This window comes from Lynx rufus, unplaced genomic scaffold, assembly GCF_022079265.1.
Source record: "Lynx rufus isolate CCGP_SWC_20201006 ecotype Redwood Valley unplaced genomic scaffold, mLynRuf1.p SCAF_25, whole genome shotgun sequence".
In the NCBI taxonomy this organism is placed as follows: Eukaryota; Metazoa; Chordata; class Mammalia; order Carnivora; family Felidae; genus Lynx; species Lynx rufus.
In genome coordinates, this window is record NW_025814840.1 from 3,306,684 (window position 1) to 3,325,978 (window position 19,295).

At 40.1% G+C, this 19,295-nt stretch overlaps 1 protein-coding gene across 17 annotated transcripts in view; it reads left to right on the forward strand.

The window, feature by feature from the left end:
- The window catches only part of PCDH15 (protocadherin related 15), a 789,181-nt gene that overhangs the window by 334,362 nt on the left and 435,524 nt on the right, over positions 1-19,295 (forward strand). For all 17 annotated transcript variants that reach the window (XM_047088664.1, XM_047088665.1, XM_047088662.1 and 14 more), the window contains one exon: positions 216-386. In XM_047088664.1, the coding sequence (XP_046944620.1) occupies positions 216-386 (171 nt within the window). The remainder of the gene's footprint in view (positions 1-215; positions 387-19,295) is intronic.

Consider the following 19,295-nt stretch of genomic DNA (forward strand, 5'->3'; position numbering starts at 1 on the left):
GGATTGTAAAACTGGAAGAGGTTTGAGCTGGGAGAAGATTGCCCTCTCAAAGGGCTAAGAAAGTATTGCAGTTGCAAGTTTTCTAAAGTAAATGCTCTAAGAGAGATCAGGTGCCTACGATCAGGAAGAATTCTGTCTCCAGTCTAGTCAAGCTGATGGGAACGTGAAGTCCATCTCGTTTTTTTGTTTTTCTTCTCTGTTTTCCTCTCTCCCAGGACCGGGCACAAAATCTGAACGAGCGGCGAACCACCACCACCACCCTCACGGTAGATATTCTGGACGGAGATGACTTGGGTCCGATGTTTCTTCCTTGTGTCCTTGTGCCGAACACTCGTGACTGTCGCCCGCTCACCTACCAAGCTGCCATACCTGAGCTCAGAACTCCGGTAAATATACTCCCATTCTTTCCCCTTTACTTGCACCTCTTTGACCTCAATGAGACCCCATTCAAATATTTTGCAAACATGTCAGTGGAGAATAGCAAACTGCACGGTGCGGGTGTTGAAAGTATTTATGTCTAAAACCATTTTCAGAGAGTATGGCAGAGTTTGGTCACCACACATTATGGCATCATTTACAAAGTCGAAAGTGTGTTGCAAAGCAACCACCCATTTGACACTGATTGTTTTATTCTTTCCACCTATAGATCATAATAGAGTTCAGTTGCCAACATGTTCTAGGAAACTCTAAGAAATAATTTCAGTATTTCCTTAAATTTAGAAGTCCTAAGTCAGAACACATACAGGTCAATAGAGTACTTTTCAACCTCTTAAGAGTTGTAAAATCTTAATGGAGATTGTGCTTGGCTGTTTGGAGGTGGAAGCTAATGAATTCTGAATGCACATTTCTATTCTTAAAGATGTGTTTTAAAGAAGCAGAAAGGTAAGGCATGAATACTTATCTTCTACACTTGATTCTACATCTGTTTTTTTAATATTCTAGTAGAGCTATAAGTTGCTGTCAGCTTGGTATTCACACCTTGGGCCTGGGTAATAAATATTTATACCTAAGAATAAAAGTTACAAGGCAAATATATATCCTACTTACACTAAAATATCAATTTCTCCCTTAAAAATAATAATAATAATAATAATAATAATAATAATAATTCTCCTTAAAAGGAGCCAAATTCCTAGGAGATTAGTATCTTTTCTTGACTAATGTCTTTGCTGTTCTTCTGTTAAACATTCAGCTTTTTCTGGGTTGGAATGTGTCTCAGGATGTCAGACTTTGTTGGGAGGTATTTGAGGTGTTGTTTTTTTTTTTTTTCCTCTCAAACGCATAAGAACTGTGGTTTGGGGAATCCTCTCTGTTTTTGAGATTTTGAAAGAATAAAAAAAGAAATTCCTTCTCCTGAGTGTAAATCATGTTGCATTCTGTGCGCTTCTAAGGATCATTGTCCAATGTTGCATCTCTGAGCCTTACTTTGAGATCTAGTAGATCTTAAATGGTTGAGATTTACTCCTGTGTCTTCCAGCATAAGTAACTAGTGGTCTAGTTGGCTTGTGTGAAGCAAAGAAGCTGGGGGGGGGGGGCGAGGGGGGGAAGAAATGTTGTGATGTGCATTTCATGAAGAAAATAATGTAAATTTTCAGCTAAATGGAGTAATTTCAAAGACAAAAAGGCTAATGTAGAACTTGTCGGGACAAATAGTTGTAGATGACCTAAGGTTATATGTCATGGTGTGATTTTGTTGAATATACCAGCAAAAAGACTATTAATGGGAGTGAACATTATTTTCTGAAAGCTTAATTGAAATTATGAGGAAAGTATTTTCAGTATTAATTTATCTTTGAGTTGATTTATGTAGCTATCATACCGATGAGGTCACAAGAGAAGGGGCATAGAGACACAGTGACTAAAATTGGTGGCTAAGCATGATGACTGTTTAACAGTATTTGATGTATTGTTGGTGTTTGGGAAGCAGAGGGCATTGGTTTTATAAAGCACCTCTGAGCACCCTTCCTGTCTCTTCCAGATAGCAGACTAAGCATCTCTGTCATTCCTATGCAGTTTCACGGTAGGGACAAGGCCATGCTCCAGATTTGGGGGAATAAAAATAAATTCTAATAGTGACTAGTGGTTATAGAGATTGTTCAGATTGTCATGAACTGTGCTAAACTCTACGGGAATATTAACTGAAATCCTGGTGGGTAGCTATCACCCAGGCACCCGAAAAGCTGTTTTCTTTTAAAGTCATGTATCTTGAATTAAATACTATGCTATAAAACCCAGAATGATCAAGCTTTATGCTTCATCATCCTTTTTAACAGATTGACCCATTGTTTAACATTCTGTGAAATGGAGAATTTTAATTTTACAAATTTCAGTAGTTAGGGCAAATATTTGTTTAATGAGGGGCATATTTTTATTGCCACATAGGAAAATTAAACATATTTACTTGCAAAATTAGGCGCTTGATCTGATTATCAATCACTGCATGAAACTACCACCAAGATTCGCATGTCTTCACATTACAATTTTTAAATTTGCTCATGAAAGCTGCAGTTTTGCCAGACTTGAGGGACCATCCCATCTGTGCTCCGTCAACTGGGACACCTTGCCTGAGGCCTGGGTACCACTTTCAGAATGCTTAACTTAGCAAGTCGACTCTGACTGTTGGCCGGAGCTCAGCTGGGGATGTGAGCTGGAGGCTTCATTCCGTCTCCACACGGGGCCCTCGTGGGCTCTTTGGGCTCCCTCACAGCAAGGCACTGGGTTCTAAGAAGGGGCTTCCCAGGGGAATTGGGCAGAACTTTCATGGACTGGACTCCTAATTTGCACTGCCCCCTCTGTGTCATTAAACCTGGGCCACTTTCAGGGACTAACAGTATGTACCAGCTCCTGAAGGGAGGAGGGTGGAAGAAACATTGTAAGAACATCTGGGGAAGGAAATCTTGTCGTGATGACGGCTGGCAAGTAAGATGTGCCATGGAGCCGCCATCCAGTTTCTTGTGCTGTTCCACCTGTCGCTTGGGGTCCCCTCTGTTTCACTAGGGTTGAGAACTGGAGCTCGGTTTTGAGTTGCACATTCACATTGCTGTCTTTATGTCTGTCTTTTTATTTTTTTTACTCCTTTTTAAAAACTTTCCTTTACATATTTGGCTAAATTTTCTGCAAATTTCAATAAATAAAATCTTGCTATTTAGAGCAAGAGAACTAACCCATTTATATCAACTAAACAAGACATGATGACTGTAATTACATACTTGCTGATCCTTTTCTCAACAAATTCTTCAAATTTTGAAAGCTTTGACACCTGTTCACCTTCTGCGTTGATGTGAAATTTTCCACCAATTACCTCATTGGTATTCTTGACTTGAAAAGCCATTCTTAGCTCTGCCACAGTGCATGCAGAATTTATCAGCTCAGAAAAACTTTACAACATGGTCTGGCACAGTGTTTAACTCATGAACCAGGATATAATAAAAGTCTACTGTTGAGTGAAATGCAAATAATCATGTGTTTAAATATAAACTCATTTAATAAATATTTCATATGTTTTTCTTTAACAGAAAACTGTCTTCAGCAAAAGTTAGTGTCTTCACTAACACCAAACTTAATATTATATTGACTATGTAAATATATATACCTGATGTCTCTGGGTACTAATGCAATTTGCAGCCCTGTGCTAATAGTCATTCATTTATTAATTTGATGACTATCTAGTGGCCCCTAACATATACTCAACTCTGTGCTAATTGAGGAGATGACAACAGGGAGGAGATGAAAACTTTCCAGTATTGTGTAAATTTGTTCTCACTTTTTTTTTTAAAGTTTATGTATTTATTGAGAGAGAGAGAGAAAGTGTGTGTGTGTGTGTGTGTGTGTGTGTGTGTGTGTGTAAGTGGGGAAGGGGCAGAAAGAGAGAGAGGAGAGAGAAAATCCCAAGCAGGTTCAGCACTGTCAGCGCAGAGCACAATGTGGGGCTTGAACTCACAAATCATGAGATCATAACCTGAGCCAAAACCAAGAGTCTGTTACTTAAACAACTGAGCTACCCAGGCGCCCTTATTCTCACTTTATGACTCTATTGAGTTGTTATTCTGCCTATCTAGTTGAAGTTTCTTAGTGTTACAGAGCAATTCTGTAGAATTTGGAGAGTATAGAATCCCCAGCTCTATTTTCCTTACTTTCTGTTGAAGTGCAAAGATACAGTGGATCCATACACAGTTTTGTTTTGGTTTTTATTTCCTTTCTGAATTGAAGGGTTAACATACTGTTTGGTTGATTGGTTGGTATTTTGCTGGGTAACTTGTCCCCAGAGAGAAGCACTGTAGTATTAATATGATAATATTGACATATTATCTATGTGAATACTAGATGTAATCAATTTATTACACTTTTTTAAATTTACTGTTTATTTACTATGCCGTGTAGTGTCCTGTGTTTCAGCTATAGTGACTGGCCAGGCGTGATCATCTGGTAGCTAGGAGCCATGCTTGAGTGAGTTTTTCCTGTCCCTGTTGGGTTGGGTGGCAGGAATATGTGGCCTCGAGCACCTGCACCACGGTGATCTGTCTTAGCGAACGCTGGTGTTCACCTAACTGTCCAGAGCAGCTCCTGTCCTGATTTCATAGCGCTCTCCCCTTCCAGGGAAGCTTTCCCAGTATTACAGAAGTGGTGGCCATCTTCAGGAAATTATACAACACTTATAATTTCCTCCAGACTCGTACTTGTTACAATCCAGGAACTTCCCCTTTTCACCTTTTATGAAACTACTGGTTGTTCTGCCCTGGGTTTCTCCTCCTATGTCTTTGATGGCCCTGGGTTTCTCCTCCTATGTCTTTGATGGCCCTGGGTTTCTCCTCCTATGTCTTTGATGGCCCTGGGTTTCTCCTCCTATGTCTTTGATGGCCCTGGGTTTCTCCTCCTATGTCTTTGATGGCCCTGGGTTTCTCCTCCTATGTCTTTGATGGCCCTGGGTTTCTCCTCCTATGTCTTTGATGGCCCTGGGTTTCTCCTCCTATGTCTTTGATGGCCCTGGGTTTCTTCTCCTATGTCTTTGATGGCCCTGGGTTTCTTCTCCTATGTCTTTGATGGCCCTGGGTTTCTTCTCCTATGTCTTTGATGGTCCTGGGTTTTTCCTCCTATGTCTTTGATGGCTTTCCCCCTCTACCCCCCAATTAAATGTCTCTCCTTGAATTTTCATTTACTTATTTGTTTAATTTATGATTTTTTCTTTGCTTATTCTTAAATCTTAGGGATTTTCCAGATTTCTGTCCTTCGAAACAAAATTTTTTTCACTATAATTTTCATTAGGATTCATCAAACCGATACCAGTGGGTTCTATTTTTCTCCAAATAGGGATGATCAGAATGTTTTCTGACTTGAACTCTTCCTAGACCTCCAAGCTTACATTTCTCACTCTTTCTTGATATTTTCTACCTGTATTTTTCGCAGTGCCTCCTTATCCTTTCTAATGCATGCATCCCTCTTTTGGGTCACTTCCTGTTACCCTTGAAGACATCATGGATTTGGACCTTGATTTCAATGACCCCTACCCCAAACTCCAGCAGTTTACAAAGAAACGTTTGGTGCTATCTCTGAGATGCTCACATATGTGTGATGCCTGCTTCCACTGCCAAAATACTCATTTAAAGACCTACTCTCAACTCTGGACCCTCGATCATCATCTCACTGAAGGCAGTTTTGTTTTTGAAATACATTCCAATCTGATCTTTCACTGTTTAAAATAAAAAGCTTCAATATTCCCATCATATACCAGATAAGCTCCAAAGCTCTCCACATGTCACTAAAAGTAATTTTATGTCTATTTCCAGTCTCATCTCTTATAACATGCATAGTACAACCTATCTAGTGCATGGAGTTTGCGTCTACACCTGAACTTCTCTGACAACCACCCTCCCTTCTCTTCACTTAGTTCCCTGTACTAAGCTTGTATTTGTTGTTCAAGGTTCATCTCAGTTCATCCAAACTGATGGGCTCGCAGATTTAAGTTTTCCATGTCCCCATGTATTCCTGTTGGAAGTGCCACACTTAGTCATTTGTCTGTTCCTCTCCCTAGACGGTGTGCTCTTCAGTTTTCTATTTTTCATTATCCCCTACTGTGTCATGTATCCGCTTCATGTAGTAAATGTTCAGTAAATATTGAATTGTGTTAAACCATGAGTTAAAATTTCAAGAAATACATTCCATGCACTAGGGTACTGGGTATAACAATACGATCAAGCATGGCTCCTCCCTTCTCACTCACAATGCGTGTTTTTATCACAAATATTTACATGTAAAGAACATGTATGTATCTTCTATATATGTAGATGATATATAACTTGGATGCATGATCATTTATTATACGTATATATTACCCAAATATTAGTCATGGTAACATATAAGTTTTTAATACACTTGCAGTGCTTCCAAATGCAAATAGAATGGTAAGCACTGCCCTACTTGGTCATTATCTAGTCAAGCATCACCTCCAAATAGGGGTCTAACAGGTACTCTAGATAAAGTATGCAGATTTCCCAGCTGTCATCCAGAGTTCCAGTTTATAATTGTTGTCCCCAGACGTTCGTAAAAATGCCGCCTTTTCCTTTCAGTAATGTTCCAAATATTAAATTTTATCTTCTCTCAGTCTTTAGGCAACGTATTTTCAAAATGTGTTCTATGGGGCTCTTTTTAAGGCAGCCCACTGGTGGATTAAGAAAGAAACATTTGGCATCTGCCAAAGCACCAATACCCTTCCAATGCGAACATTGTCAAATTGTCGAGTAGGTTGAAGGGGAAAGCGATAATTCACACATCTGGACTGAACCTACTGCATCACCGACCATTGTTTCCTTTTGCCAATAGTCACACTCAGGCCCACAGAGGAGGGAAGAAGTTCAAGATTGAAGGTGGGGAAACACGAGCTAAACACCAGACAAATGAACCAACAAAAGCTAGAGTTTAGCAAATATCGTGTAGAGTAAGACATCATATCATGGTGATTCTTCTGAAGGTAGTGTCTGAAATTGGATGTGAGCAAAGGAATCTTTTGCTCTTTCCATCACTGGCCAAAATTTACATGGAAGAGCCTCAACTATTACTTGTATCTCCACTTATAAGACAGCGTGAAGATATTTTCCAATGTTTGGAACAATTAAAGAATGAAAAACAATAGGAGGAACCGAGTTTGTGAATATCAGTTACAGGGAAAAAGTCACTATTCTTCTCAGTAGTAAGGTAGAAGTCTGACTAGTGTTGATGAACAACTTGTTCAGATACTTTTTTTTTCCAAATACCACTTTAACATCAGAGATGTGTTTCCTATTATATCTGTTGATATAAAGACAATAGACAGTGTCCTTCAACTTGGACTTGATGTCTATAACTTTGTGAATGTCTATTCTGGAACTTGATGATGGGAAATTCCACACAGGTGTTCACTGTCACAATGTAGGGCAGTTTGTGAGAACTTGAAGTCCAGCCTGAACCTCGGGTGATGTTGCAAATGTTCCTTAAGGTCTCTAAAGTTCAATTTGAGTTTGTCCTTTCTAAAATGGGGATAAGAAAATCCAATATGTGGTATTTCATGAGGGCTGTAAAGGAAGACTTGTACAGTCCACTTAACTTGTTCCTAGCAAACAGTGCACATTTGGTAATACTGGCTATTGATACTGTTATCATTGCCCCTGGAGTTCCTTCACCTGGATGGGTCTTTACTCAGAGACTCATGGGAGGAAGTAGCTTATTCACACTAGTTGTTAAATGTCTAACTATTTTTAATTGAAATTCCAGCTTTAAAAATTGATTTGTGTGTGTTCCAACTGTGCTATTCATAATTAATTCAGTATGGTCCTTTAAAAATAATTCAGTACCTTTATTGAGAAGAAGAGTAGAGTTGTTTTTGGTTTTTATTTTAAATAAACTGATTTGGCACAGTCACCACTTGTGCCGAATTAATTATGCAATGCATTATTGCTTTGGAAAGAGGCAGCAGCTGATGCAAAATGCCACAAGGTAATACTGTGAGCCAAAAATATATCAATGGATCAAATTGTAAACGTGCTTCTGGGAAACAAGGACCCTGTTCTGTCTTTCTTTTTTTTTTTTTTTTTTTTTTGTAAACACAAAAACAATGGATTTCAATCAAGTTTTTCAAATTGTCCCACAAAAACCTTCAGTTCTACAGACTTGCCTCTGGGGCTTCTACTGCTATTAAAGACAGGAATTGCACTGCATACAATATTCAAAATTGTGCTTTCATTCCACTTCCTCATTTAGAAATTGTTTCATTATTTATTTTAATTTAAAAAGGATTGGTTGTTCATTGTAAATTACGAGGAAAAAATTTTTTGTAATTATCCGCATTAAACATTGGAACCCCTTCATCCTTGAGGACCGATCTCCAGAATGACCATCAGTAATCTGATTCGTGTCTTTCCAAATATCTGGACCCTGCTTGAGGCAATTAGAGTTTGTGGGTTGTCTTTTTCCCCCCCAAGCAAACCAGATTACTCTCACCCAGTTAAAAGCGAAGTGTTGGGTGTTTTCTGGGGCCTCGAAGAATCGACTAATGACTTGATTAAAGGGATTCATAATGGAGATTGGAAAGCACAAGACATGACTATGTGTTAGGGCAGAGGGGCAGGGCTTCATATGGTCTGGGTGTGACTAGGGGACAAGATGTATTTCTGTGACCCCTACTCAGGTGCACAGCACCTGCTTGACCTAGCTTGAACCACATGCTTGCTCTTTGTCTAGAAGGGATAGATCCTGTGATGGTTACTTCTTTATGTTAACTTGGCTAGGCTATGGGACCCAGATATTTGTTGAAATATGTCTGGGTGTTACTTAGAAGGTATTTTTTTACATACCTTAGATTGTTACCTTAGATTAACATTTAAATCAGTAAATTCTGAGTAAAATAGGTTATCCTGTATAATACAGGTGGGCCTCATCCAATCAGTTGAAGGCCTTAAGATAATAGATTGACTTTCCCCAAAGAAGAGGGAATTTTTCCAGCAGATTGTCTTTGGACTCAAACTGTAATGTCTGTTCCCTGGATCTTCACCCTGCTGACATGCCCAGCAGACTTTTGACTTCTCAGCTTCCACAGTTGTGGCATGAGCCCATTCCTTAAAATGAATCTCTGCCAATCTCCCTCTCTGTAAATAGATACATAAGTAGGTAGACATATGTGCCTGTATCGTCGAGAGAGAGAGAGAGGGAGAGAGAGCGAGAGAGAGCAAATCATGTACTCAGAATCCCATTCTGTTCTGTTTCTCTGGACAACCCTAATACAGAGTCCCTGATGAAACTGTCTAATGGGCAAAGGTAGTTTCTCTAAGACAGATATTCTTAAGAAAGGAGTAATAGATCCTGAATAGCTGAAAGCCCAAATAAATGTAGGGCAAATATGTAATCAAGCCATCGCAAATTCTTGCCTAGAGCCCTACTGCACCTGGCTGTCAGGTCTGCCTAAAATCTATTCGGAATAAAGACATCAGATCATGTCACTCTGAGCCTGCCTCGACACTATGATAGCCTCTCATTAAGTGATTGTATCTAAGTGTCTTCTGATAAAACTTTATGTGGCCTGCCAGTCCTTTATGACTGACTGTGTAGACTAAATGCTTGTGTCCCCAGAATTCACAGGAGGGAACCTAATCACCAATGTGATGGCAGTCAGAGGTGGGGCTTTTGGGAGGTGCCTGGGTCAAGAGGGCAGAGCCCCCATGGATGTGAGTAGTCCCCTTATGCAAGAGACCACTCCCTCCACTCAGGATGGAGGACACAGGGAGAAGGTGGCCATCTGTGGACCAGGAAGTGGGCCCTCACCAGACACTGATCAGGCCGATGCCTTGTTCTTGGGCCCCCGGCCCCCAGAATCGTGAGAAATGCCTTTTTATGAGCCATCTGGTCTGTGGTGCATACTCTGTTACAGCAGCTCAAATACACGGACACTGACCTCTCTTCCCCCTGCCTCCTGGCCCTCTCTCTGTCCTTTATCACGTCACACTCTTTCAGGTGAGGGCATGGACCCTCACCTGCCTCTTTCTGGACTCTTCTCTGCTGATATTTTCCTGTGTTTGGTCTTTTAGTTATTTGGTTTCAGCTCAAATGTTACCTCCTCAGAGAAGCCCTCCAGGACCACACGGTGTAAAGTTATCTCGCCTTTCCATGGATTTGGTAATATATGACCTCGTTTTATTTTGTGCAGATCCGTGTGCTGTGTGGAAATGTTTTGTACATTTATTTGCTTCGTGGATTAGTGTCTGTCTGGTTACTTGAAAGTCTGCATACACCATGAACAGGATCTTACCTATCCTCTTTGCTCTCTTATCCCAGACTCCTGGAACAGTGCCTCAAATGTAGGATACTCAGCAAATATTTACTTTTTGGAGTAAATTGAAATTTTCATTTTCTTGAAGATATATCTTACTTTAGAAATAACTGCAGAAAAATAATAGGTGCTTACTATGTCTTTATGCGAATGCATCTAAATTTATTTATCTGTTTTATGTTTGGAATTTTATGTACAGTGTTACTTGAAAAAAAAGTTTAAAAAACACCTACATAAAAGTTATTCTCCAAGGCATCTGAGTGACTCGGTTGTTGGTTAAGTATCAGATTCTTGATCTCAGCTCAGATCTTGATCTCATGGTCGTCAGTTCAAGCCCTGCGTTGGGCTCCACGCTGGGCATGGAGCCTACTTATAAAAAAAGTTATTCTGGGGGCGCCTGGGTGGTGCAGTCGGTTAAGCGTCCGACTTCAGCTAGGTCACGATCTCGCGGTCCGTGAGTTCGAGCCCCGCGTCGGGCTCTGGGCTGATGGCTCAGAGCCTGGAGCCTGTTTCCGATTCTGTGTCTCCCTCTCTCTCTGCCCCTCCCCCGTTCATGCTCTGTCTCTCTCTGTCCCAAAAATAAATAAACGTTGGAAAAAAAAAATTTAAAAAAAATAAAAAAATAAAAAAAGTTATTCTGGGGGCGCCTGGGCGGCTCAGTCGGTTAAGCGGCCGACTTCAGCTCGGGTCATGATCTCGCGGTCCGTGAGTTCAAGCCCCGCGTCGGGCGCTGTGCTGACAGCTCAGAGCCTGGAGCCTGTTTCCAATTCTGTGTCTCCCTCTCTCTCTGCCCCTCCCCCGTTCATGCTCTGTCTCTCTCTGTCTCAAAAATAAATAAACATAAAAAAAAATTTTTTTAAAAGTTATTCTGTAACAAATATATTTTTATCTGATATGTTTTCTTACGAGCAAAAGCAACTTTATGTCACGTATCCCTTTGTTTAGTTCCTCTTGATAAAAATGAATAATGAAGGACATGGTCATGCATTTCAATAGTTTTAACTGTCTTGAGGTGTATGTGTGGCCATAAGACAGTAATAAATCAGGCAGTTCAACCCAGGTCACCACAAAATAATTAAGTAAATAATACCAGGAAAAGTGATAAATGCAGCCTATAAGAGTGTTCACATATGGCTTTATTTCTTTAGATACCTCAAGGGACACCTGGGTGGCTCAGTCTATTGAGCATCTGATTCTTGATTTTGGGTCAGGTCATGATCTTACGGTTCTTGAGTTTGACCCCCGCATCAGGCTGTAAGCTGAGAGCAGAACCTACTTAGGACTCAGTCTCTTTCTTTCTCCGCCTCTCCCCCATGCATATTCATTCATTCATTCTCTCGCTTGCTCGCTCCCCTAAAATAAATAAATAAACATTAAAAAAAATAAAAATAGAAACCTCAAGTATGTGGAGCTGGCTTCTTGGTAGAGCTTTTTCTGGAAGCATATTATTTCTCTGCTGCAAAAGCCCTACAGCAGTTTGATTTGTAGGCAGCCTACCAGTAATCCCTCTGATTTGCAATTTATTTACCAACATTGTCCACAGAGGTACTCAAAGAAGGGAAATAAATGGACCATAGGCACCCACCCCCCCCCGATTTATTTCCTCCCCAGGTGGCATTAGATCATGGTGCCTTCACGACCTTCGGAGGACATCTCCTAGAGGCCGTTGCCACCTCCCGTTCCCCTCCCACTTCTGCCTCCTCCAGCCCATCCTTCACCTGGCAGTCAGGGCAGTCGTTGAAAAGCATCAATCAGCTCAAGTCACCTTTGTGCTTCAGATACTCCCGTGGCTTCTTATTCTGGTGGGAATACAATCCCAGCGGCGGAATATGGCTTCCGAGGCCACCCGTGATTTAACCCCCACCTATTTGTCGTTCTGCTGGCTCTCTTATCCTGTTCCTCGGGACTTCTGAGTTTCCTCTCCCGTCCAGCCTTTGCTGTTCATGCCATTATAAAACACTTCTCTCAGACCCTCCAGTGCTTGGCACATTCTCATCCATCAAATCCAGCTTGCAGCCAAAGCAGCATGTCCTCAAAGGGACCTTTCCTGACATCCCTCCCCACTATGGATTTTCTCTAAACAGCACATTCATATGGATTAATAGGAGGGTTTTGTGTGTTTCCCGTTGTTAGAGAAAGGTGAATAAAATTCATAAGAGCTCTGTTGGGTTTTCAGTGAGAGTTTGTTGAAGCTCACAGCTGTTTTGTGGCAATGTTGGTGATTTAAGGTGAGACAGCGGTCCAGGTTAGTAAATAATACACAGGATAGCTGTTTTCATCTTAATGAAATTGAAAACAAACACTGAATGTCAAGATAATGAAAGAATAATTATTATAGGGACTGCAGACATTTTCACTGATAATGTCAAAGAGTTTTAATAAATGCCCAAAGAACTTGAAATCCCCTATCAGTAAAATCTTGGCAGACAACTTATCTGAAGATACTTGGAATAAAAAAACAAAACCAAAAAAACCCCGCTCATTCCTGAAAAAATTATTCTTAAGGTGACATTTTCACATGAGAGAAAAAGGAGGAAATGTGGAATGATTTAAGTATGTCTCTGCCAAGAAGTGTCTCTTTAATTTGATTTGAGGGTCATATAAAAGTGTTTGCATTCATCAGCATGGCATGCGTGCATTGTGTTCAAGAGTTATTTTAAACATTATTTCCTACTCGGAATGCTTATTTCTCAGTCTGGTTGCTTTGATATGAAGTGTCATAAATAAGGAACTTTTCGGTTGGTACACTTAAGTTATAAATATTTTCTGTGTTCGGAAGCAATTTTATACCACATATTGTTTAAAGAGAGTACGTACCAGATTGATAACTCACATTGTGCCCTTATAAATTATGTTTAGTTGTATAAAGCGTGTGTGATGTGACTTTCAGCTGTGATACTCTACATTTTGAGTTCTCATTGTTTTCACTAGGAAAGAGAAATGCATTATTCCTATGTGAAGAAATCTGCAGAGGAATTTAGGCACACATACTTATTAGGGACAAAAGAGAACAAAGGGAATTATCTGCTTTCAAGATAATTGTGCTTCCAACATTGGTTTAAAGTTATTTGTGTGGAACGTGGGAAAGTTTCCCTTAGAAACAATGTTATTAATGGTTTTTAGGGAAACCTTCTAGAACAGAAAAAGGCTGTGTGTATGTGTGTGTGTGTGTGTGTGTGTGTGTGGTGTAGACACATATAGAGGTGATTTTCTTTGGGTCAAGAAAACAGAGAGAGGGACTCATATTGGAGGAATAGCGTGAGTTCCCCAGAAGAAGGGCTCTGAGTGGTGGTTGCCCAGATGCCACACTGTGCACCTGCTGGTTGGTGGACGCAACTCTGAGTCAAGGGTTGTATTGTTTCTTAAAGCAGCTTCTGTCTGAAGCCTTGACGCTCACCATGGAAACACTACATAGAAGATAACACAAATTCATCATTCAAGGTGTCTTTTTCTTTTTTTTCTTATTACTTCTATGGAAGTTGATTACATTTAAACAGGGTGGAAACGTTTACTTTGCTTTTTTTTTTTGTTTTGTTTTTTTAAGTGGAATAAGTTTTTAATAGTGTCCCAAATTGTGGCCTGAGGTTCCAGTAAGAGCCAACAAGTTAAATGCCTACTAAATGTTAGGTGTGTTATATAAACTATCTGATCACCACACAGGAATCATTAAAACTAAGACTCTAAAGTAATACAATGGAAGTACACATCATCCGTGCTTGATACATGCTGCATTTCCTCTGGAGACAACCATACTTAATAGTGAAGGATCCCACACAAGTTACAGACCTGGTGTTGGCAGTCTTGAAGTAACACAGTACCACACTTCATGGAAGTGGACAAGCAGGAATCAGGGATCATGTATCTGAACCAGTAAATATCATCTTGAAACAAACCACAAAAATAATTACTTGTAAGGTCAAACTTCCAATTGTCACCATCTGAGCAGTTAAAGGTAGTCCTATCGCTAAGACAAGCAGTGTGTTGCGTTGATATATGAGGACATTCAAAGACATCGTTTTTATATTTTAGCTGAAGAGCAATACTTGATTTGGGCGCTAAAAAGACCACCAAAAACCACAATGTGGTTAGTATACTGGCCATTGCAGCATTCCTGTGTGGAGTTAAAAGGGTATATAAGAAAAAATGAAGAAAATCAGGAAAATAAATTCCCGTGAAAATATTCAGTCCTTTTAGATACATCAGATTACCATGGAGCATCCCCCCTGGGTGTCCTCTTCAGGACGGAACTACTGAAATCCCCCGTCCCCACTGCCCCTCCCCCAGGGCCACAAATGCTGTGGAAAATGCTGAGTTCCTCTGGAGGAACTGTCCTTTGTTCAAAGAGAGCCGCTTCACCCAATCTCGTGCCCCATTCCTGGAGCACCTCATCCAGTGCCTTGTCAGTGAGACTGGGCAAGGTGCAAATACCCAGTCATCTGGCCCGAATGCGTGAACCCTTTGGAAAGTATTCCCTTGAGATCTCTGGTTTGTCGTATCTGCCTGGATGGTAATACGTTTCAACTCCTACCTCTTGTCAATATGGCTTCCTCCAGCCACTCCCTTACAGGTTTTTTCCCCTATAAATCATCTACATACAAACCCATCTGAATCTGTTCCCGAGGAAATCATTCGGAGACAGTAGGCTGTGTTTATGTTGGTCCCTAAAGAAATACTTGAGTTAGTTTATTTTGTACAAACGAATGACAGAAGACTCATATTCTGAGCGCAATTAGCATTTTACCTGGATCGTAGGACTCATGCGATGAGTTTGTTAACATGCATGCCCAACCCCCAAAGCTGACCTAGGCCTTCAAGGCTTCCACCTTAGGGAACTTGGATTCAGTATGTCCAGGATGGGATCTAAGAATCTGTATTTGTTAATACAGAAAATTTCAAATGTATACACAAACAGAGAGAGTAGTGACATGAACTGCCATGAAGTCATTACTCAGTTATCAACTCACGGGCATTCTCGGTTCAACTTTGTCTCCTCTCACCCTTCTCTCCCCTGTTGTTTGAAGCACATCTCTGATATCACAGAATCTGTTGTGTATCTGAATGTCTTGCAATGTGCATCTTGAAGTGATAAGTCAAACCACAATGCCATCATCACTAATAAAAGAAGTTACAGTTAGGAATTTATATTTTAAATTGTGTCAGAATAATACAAGTGATCTAGAAACGCTAAGATCCAATGGGCTAATTAAAGATTTGGTGTGTAATTCTTGGATGACTAGCATAACAGAGGGTGTGTGTGTGTTGTTTTCAAGTGAGCATCTTTGAATTATGCCAAGTGTGTGCTTGGTCATGTCCTGAAACCATCAATTATTCAGGGTGACTCTTGGTGATTACACCTCTAATTAGTGGAATTCTATCTTTGACCATCTTGATGAGTTTTGCTTCAATAAGTTTAATATGTACAATAACAGTCTTCAGATTTTCCTGGAGAAGTTTAGGATAGGTTAGTCAGTCAGTTCCAACCCTTCTATTTGTTATTAGAGCTTCTGTCAGCAACTCTTATGCTCTACAATAATGGAATGTTCTTCAACTTCTATACGTTTTAGAAAAGGAGTCTTTCTCTCTCTCTTTTTCTCAAGCACATATCACCAGCATCATCATCATCATCATCATCATCATGAACTATTCAAAAATGCATAACATGAACAATAGTTCTGTTTCCAGCTCTCACCCCCATTATGTGAAGAAACATCCAGAGGGATGAATTCTAAGGACAATTTTTAATCGTAGGCATTTTAGCCAGTGTCCAGAGTCCATCTTTAGCCAGAACAGATGGTATGTATGTCTACTCCAACTATGAATGTGGAGAGAACTTTAATTATCTTAAATAGAATTGAATCTGAGTTTCTATCCATGTGGTGTTTAGATTCAGACTGAACTAATATGTGTTAATGAAAGTAATGTCATGCAAATTAGTGGTATTAATCTTGTCAGAATGGCATGAATACAAAAACAGCAGAAAGACCTGTAAACATCTCTTTTCATCCCCAGTCCTTGAAGCATCATGTGATGACTAGTCTCATAATAAGCAACATAGGAAAAATGAATTTTGTCTAAAAGAAGTTAAATAGACACCCATAGGTTAAATTGGATTCCTGACTACTGAAGACCCCTAAGGAGGGAAAGATCACTAGTCAACTAGAAGGGATCCAGGCTCACCAAATTAACAAAGTAAGTTTAAATATTGGAATTCAGCTTTGTAGAAAGAGAAATGAACAGCACTGTGTGGAACTTCAGTACTTCTAATATATTCTCATGTTCCACAGAGCAAGCACATAAACAAAACAGTAGAATTGGTACATGTCATAAAAAATCCTGATACATAGCTAGAGGGAAGCAAAATTGTTTTCAGATGGCGAGGACATGCTTTGGGGACAATTGTAGTTAATGCATAGATGGTTTTATAGCTCATTAAAACTTGAAGACAAGTTTTGAGATTCAGTAAATTTTACCAAAAGTATAATCAAATTTTGAAAATGTGCTATGCTTAAGAACAACAACAAAAGGTTTGGAAGTGTTAGAGATCTGAGGCACAAATCAAATGAAATATTTAATGTGTAACATGTCAGTCTGCATCAAGCCTCACACTATCGTGTTCTTCTCCACCTTAGCTATGTTGTGAAAGAAGATAGAAGGAAAACCAATAGTTTACGAACCATACAGAAAGAGAATGAGAAAATAGAATGATAGAAGTTCACCTCTAAAATCCCTTTTACCCCCTCTCATACCAAGAATAGTCATATATTCCAGAGGACTGACAGCACAGCTTTCTACTATAAAATAGTTAAGCTATTCAAATTTTTATTGTGTTTATCCCATCACTGTTTGATGGATCTACAGATGCCTTTGAAAGACAGTATTTTGAAAGGCTACCATAAATTATCTTTGCTAGCATCTAAACCCTGACTCTTGGGGGGAGGGGGAAACATGGGCCTAGGAGCTGGGAGATATATTCTTTACAGATGGTTCCCTTCTCAAATGAATTCCAAATAGGGAGAACAGGGCCCAGCAAGTAGTATGTTCCCAAGAAATATTCATTGAACAATATTTGCTGTTTAAATGTTGAGTAACATTTGTCGAGAGCACTTTGTTTCCCACAAAAACTTTGTAAGCAACAGAGGAACCTGTCTTATTTGTAAGATTTTGACGAATGCTCTGTGTTGTTTGCTTTATTTGTCCTTTGCCTTGAGCCTATTGGTTAGACTAAGATACTGAGATGGTAGAGATCTAGAAAACTGGATCTCTTGGACACTCTACACCTGATTAACTGTCTGCTTTCCCTTTCAAGGCAAAGGGGTTTAGATGATGCTGGGTATCACGAGCGTTCTGGCGGGTTGAGGCTTTGAACATGCTGTAACTGTGCATCATCTTGTACTGGTGGCCATCTCCACCACAGTGTCCGCTCTGTGAGTGCCCCAGAGGCAGCTGACCCCAGGGAGGGACCACGTCTGGAAACTCAGTTTTGCTTTTCCCGTGATCAGTTGAACCTTCAAGTTAGTGTGGGCTTTTATGAAGGCTAAATAAGCTGGGTATCAAAGAGATACCTGTGGGACAGGGCAGTGGATTCCTTGAGTTATTTTTTTCTATCCTGCTTAGCTCCTTAGAGTATCGCTTTGTTAGTATGTCCACAGCACACTGGGGATGAATCCTAAGATGCGCCATGAAATACCTTGTTGTAAGAATAAGGGCTTGAGTGTGGATACCCTTCTGAAAAACTTGAAGAGCCAGACTCTGATGTTCATAAATGTAATTAAAATACCTACAGGCATTCCCCCCTAAAGCCTTGATTTACTGGCCTTATTCTCTGTTTCATTTGAATCCATTTTACCAAAGATCATGAGAAACCCTTTATTATAGTTTTAATTTCAGCATTTCTTTACTTAATCCAGGCATTTCCCCAGTTCTCCTGGGGGCATCCAGTGAGGTGCATGTCCTAATCTATTTCATTTCACTGAAAACGGAAGCTCTTAGTTTTGCTTTTGATACAATATTGCAGTATGTAGTTTTTTGTTAGTATTTTTCATTTCTTCTTTTAGTCAATATTCTTGATTATTATAATGAACATACGAAGAAATAATTATTTGTCTTTATTGCTGTTACTGAGAAATACCAACGTGTATAACCATTTCTGAGAATAATCTTAAGATCTCAGCGTTCTCATGAGACTTGACCTCTGAGTCTCCTCCGACCTACACTCAGCTCATTTTCATGAGTGCCCATACCTGTAGTTTCCACACAGTCTTACAGGAAACTGCCTGATTTAAATAGTAAGTATGGTTGGGGCACCTGAGTGGCTCAGTCAGTTAAGTGGCTGACTTCAGCTCAGGTCGTGATCTCACAGTTCACGGGTGCTAGCCCAATGTCGGGCTCTGTGCTGACAGCTCAGAGCCTGGAGCGTGCTTCGGATTCTGTGTCTCCTGCTCTCTCTGCCCCTCCCCTGCTCATGGTCTGTCTCTGTCTCTCAAAAATGAATTTAAAAAAATTTTTAAAAATTTCAATGTAAGTGTGGTTAAATTACAAGAAGGGCTACAAGTTCAGGTTAATTGTATTTCCTAAGCATTATAAGAGGAGGTATAAAAGTAAAAAGATAAAGGTGAAACAGGAATTAGATATACTCCCAATTCTCCTCAACAAACAGGACACTGCAAATAGTCCACCTTGACTGAAATGTCCTCAGACAGTGATGGAATAAAGTTGCAACCTTCCAAAATACTGCATAACCATTACCCCAGGTTTTCTACTCCATCATCCTCTGCTGGCTATGCGTAGCATCCCTATATTTTGGGAGCCCTTCACACAGGTTCTAATGGGAAAGACTAAACTTTCTCTTTTTAAGATTTGGTTTTATTTTTACTAATCTCTATGCCCAATGTGGGGCTTGAACTCATGACCTGAGATCAAGAGTCACATGCTCCACTGACTGAGCCAACTCTACCCCACCTCCCCCACCCCCACACACTACACTTCTTTTACTGAATTTTTCCCT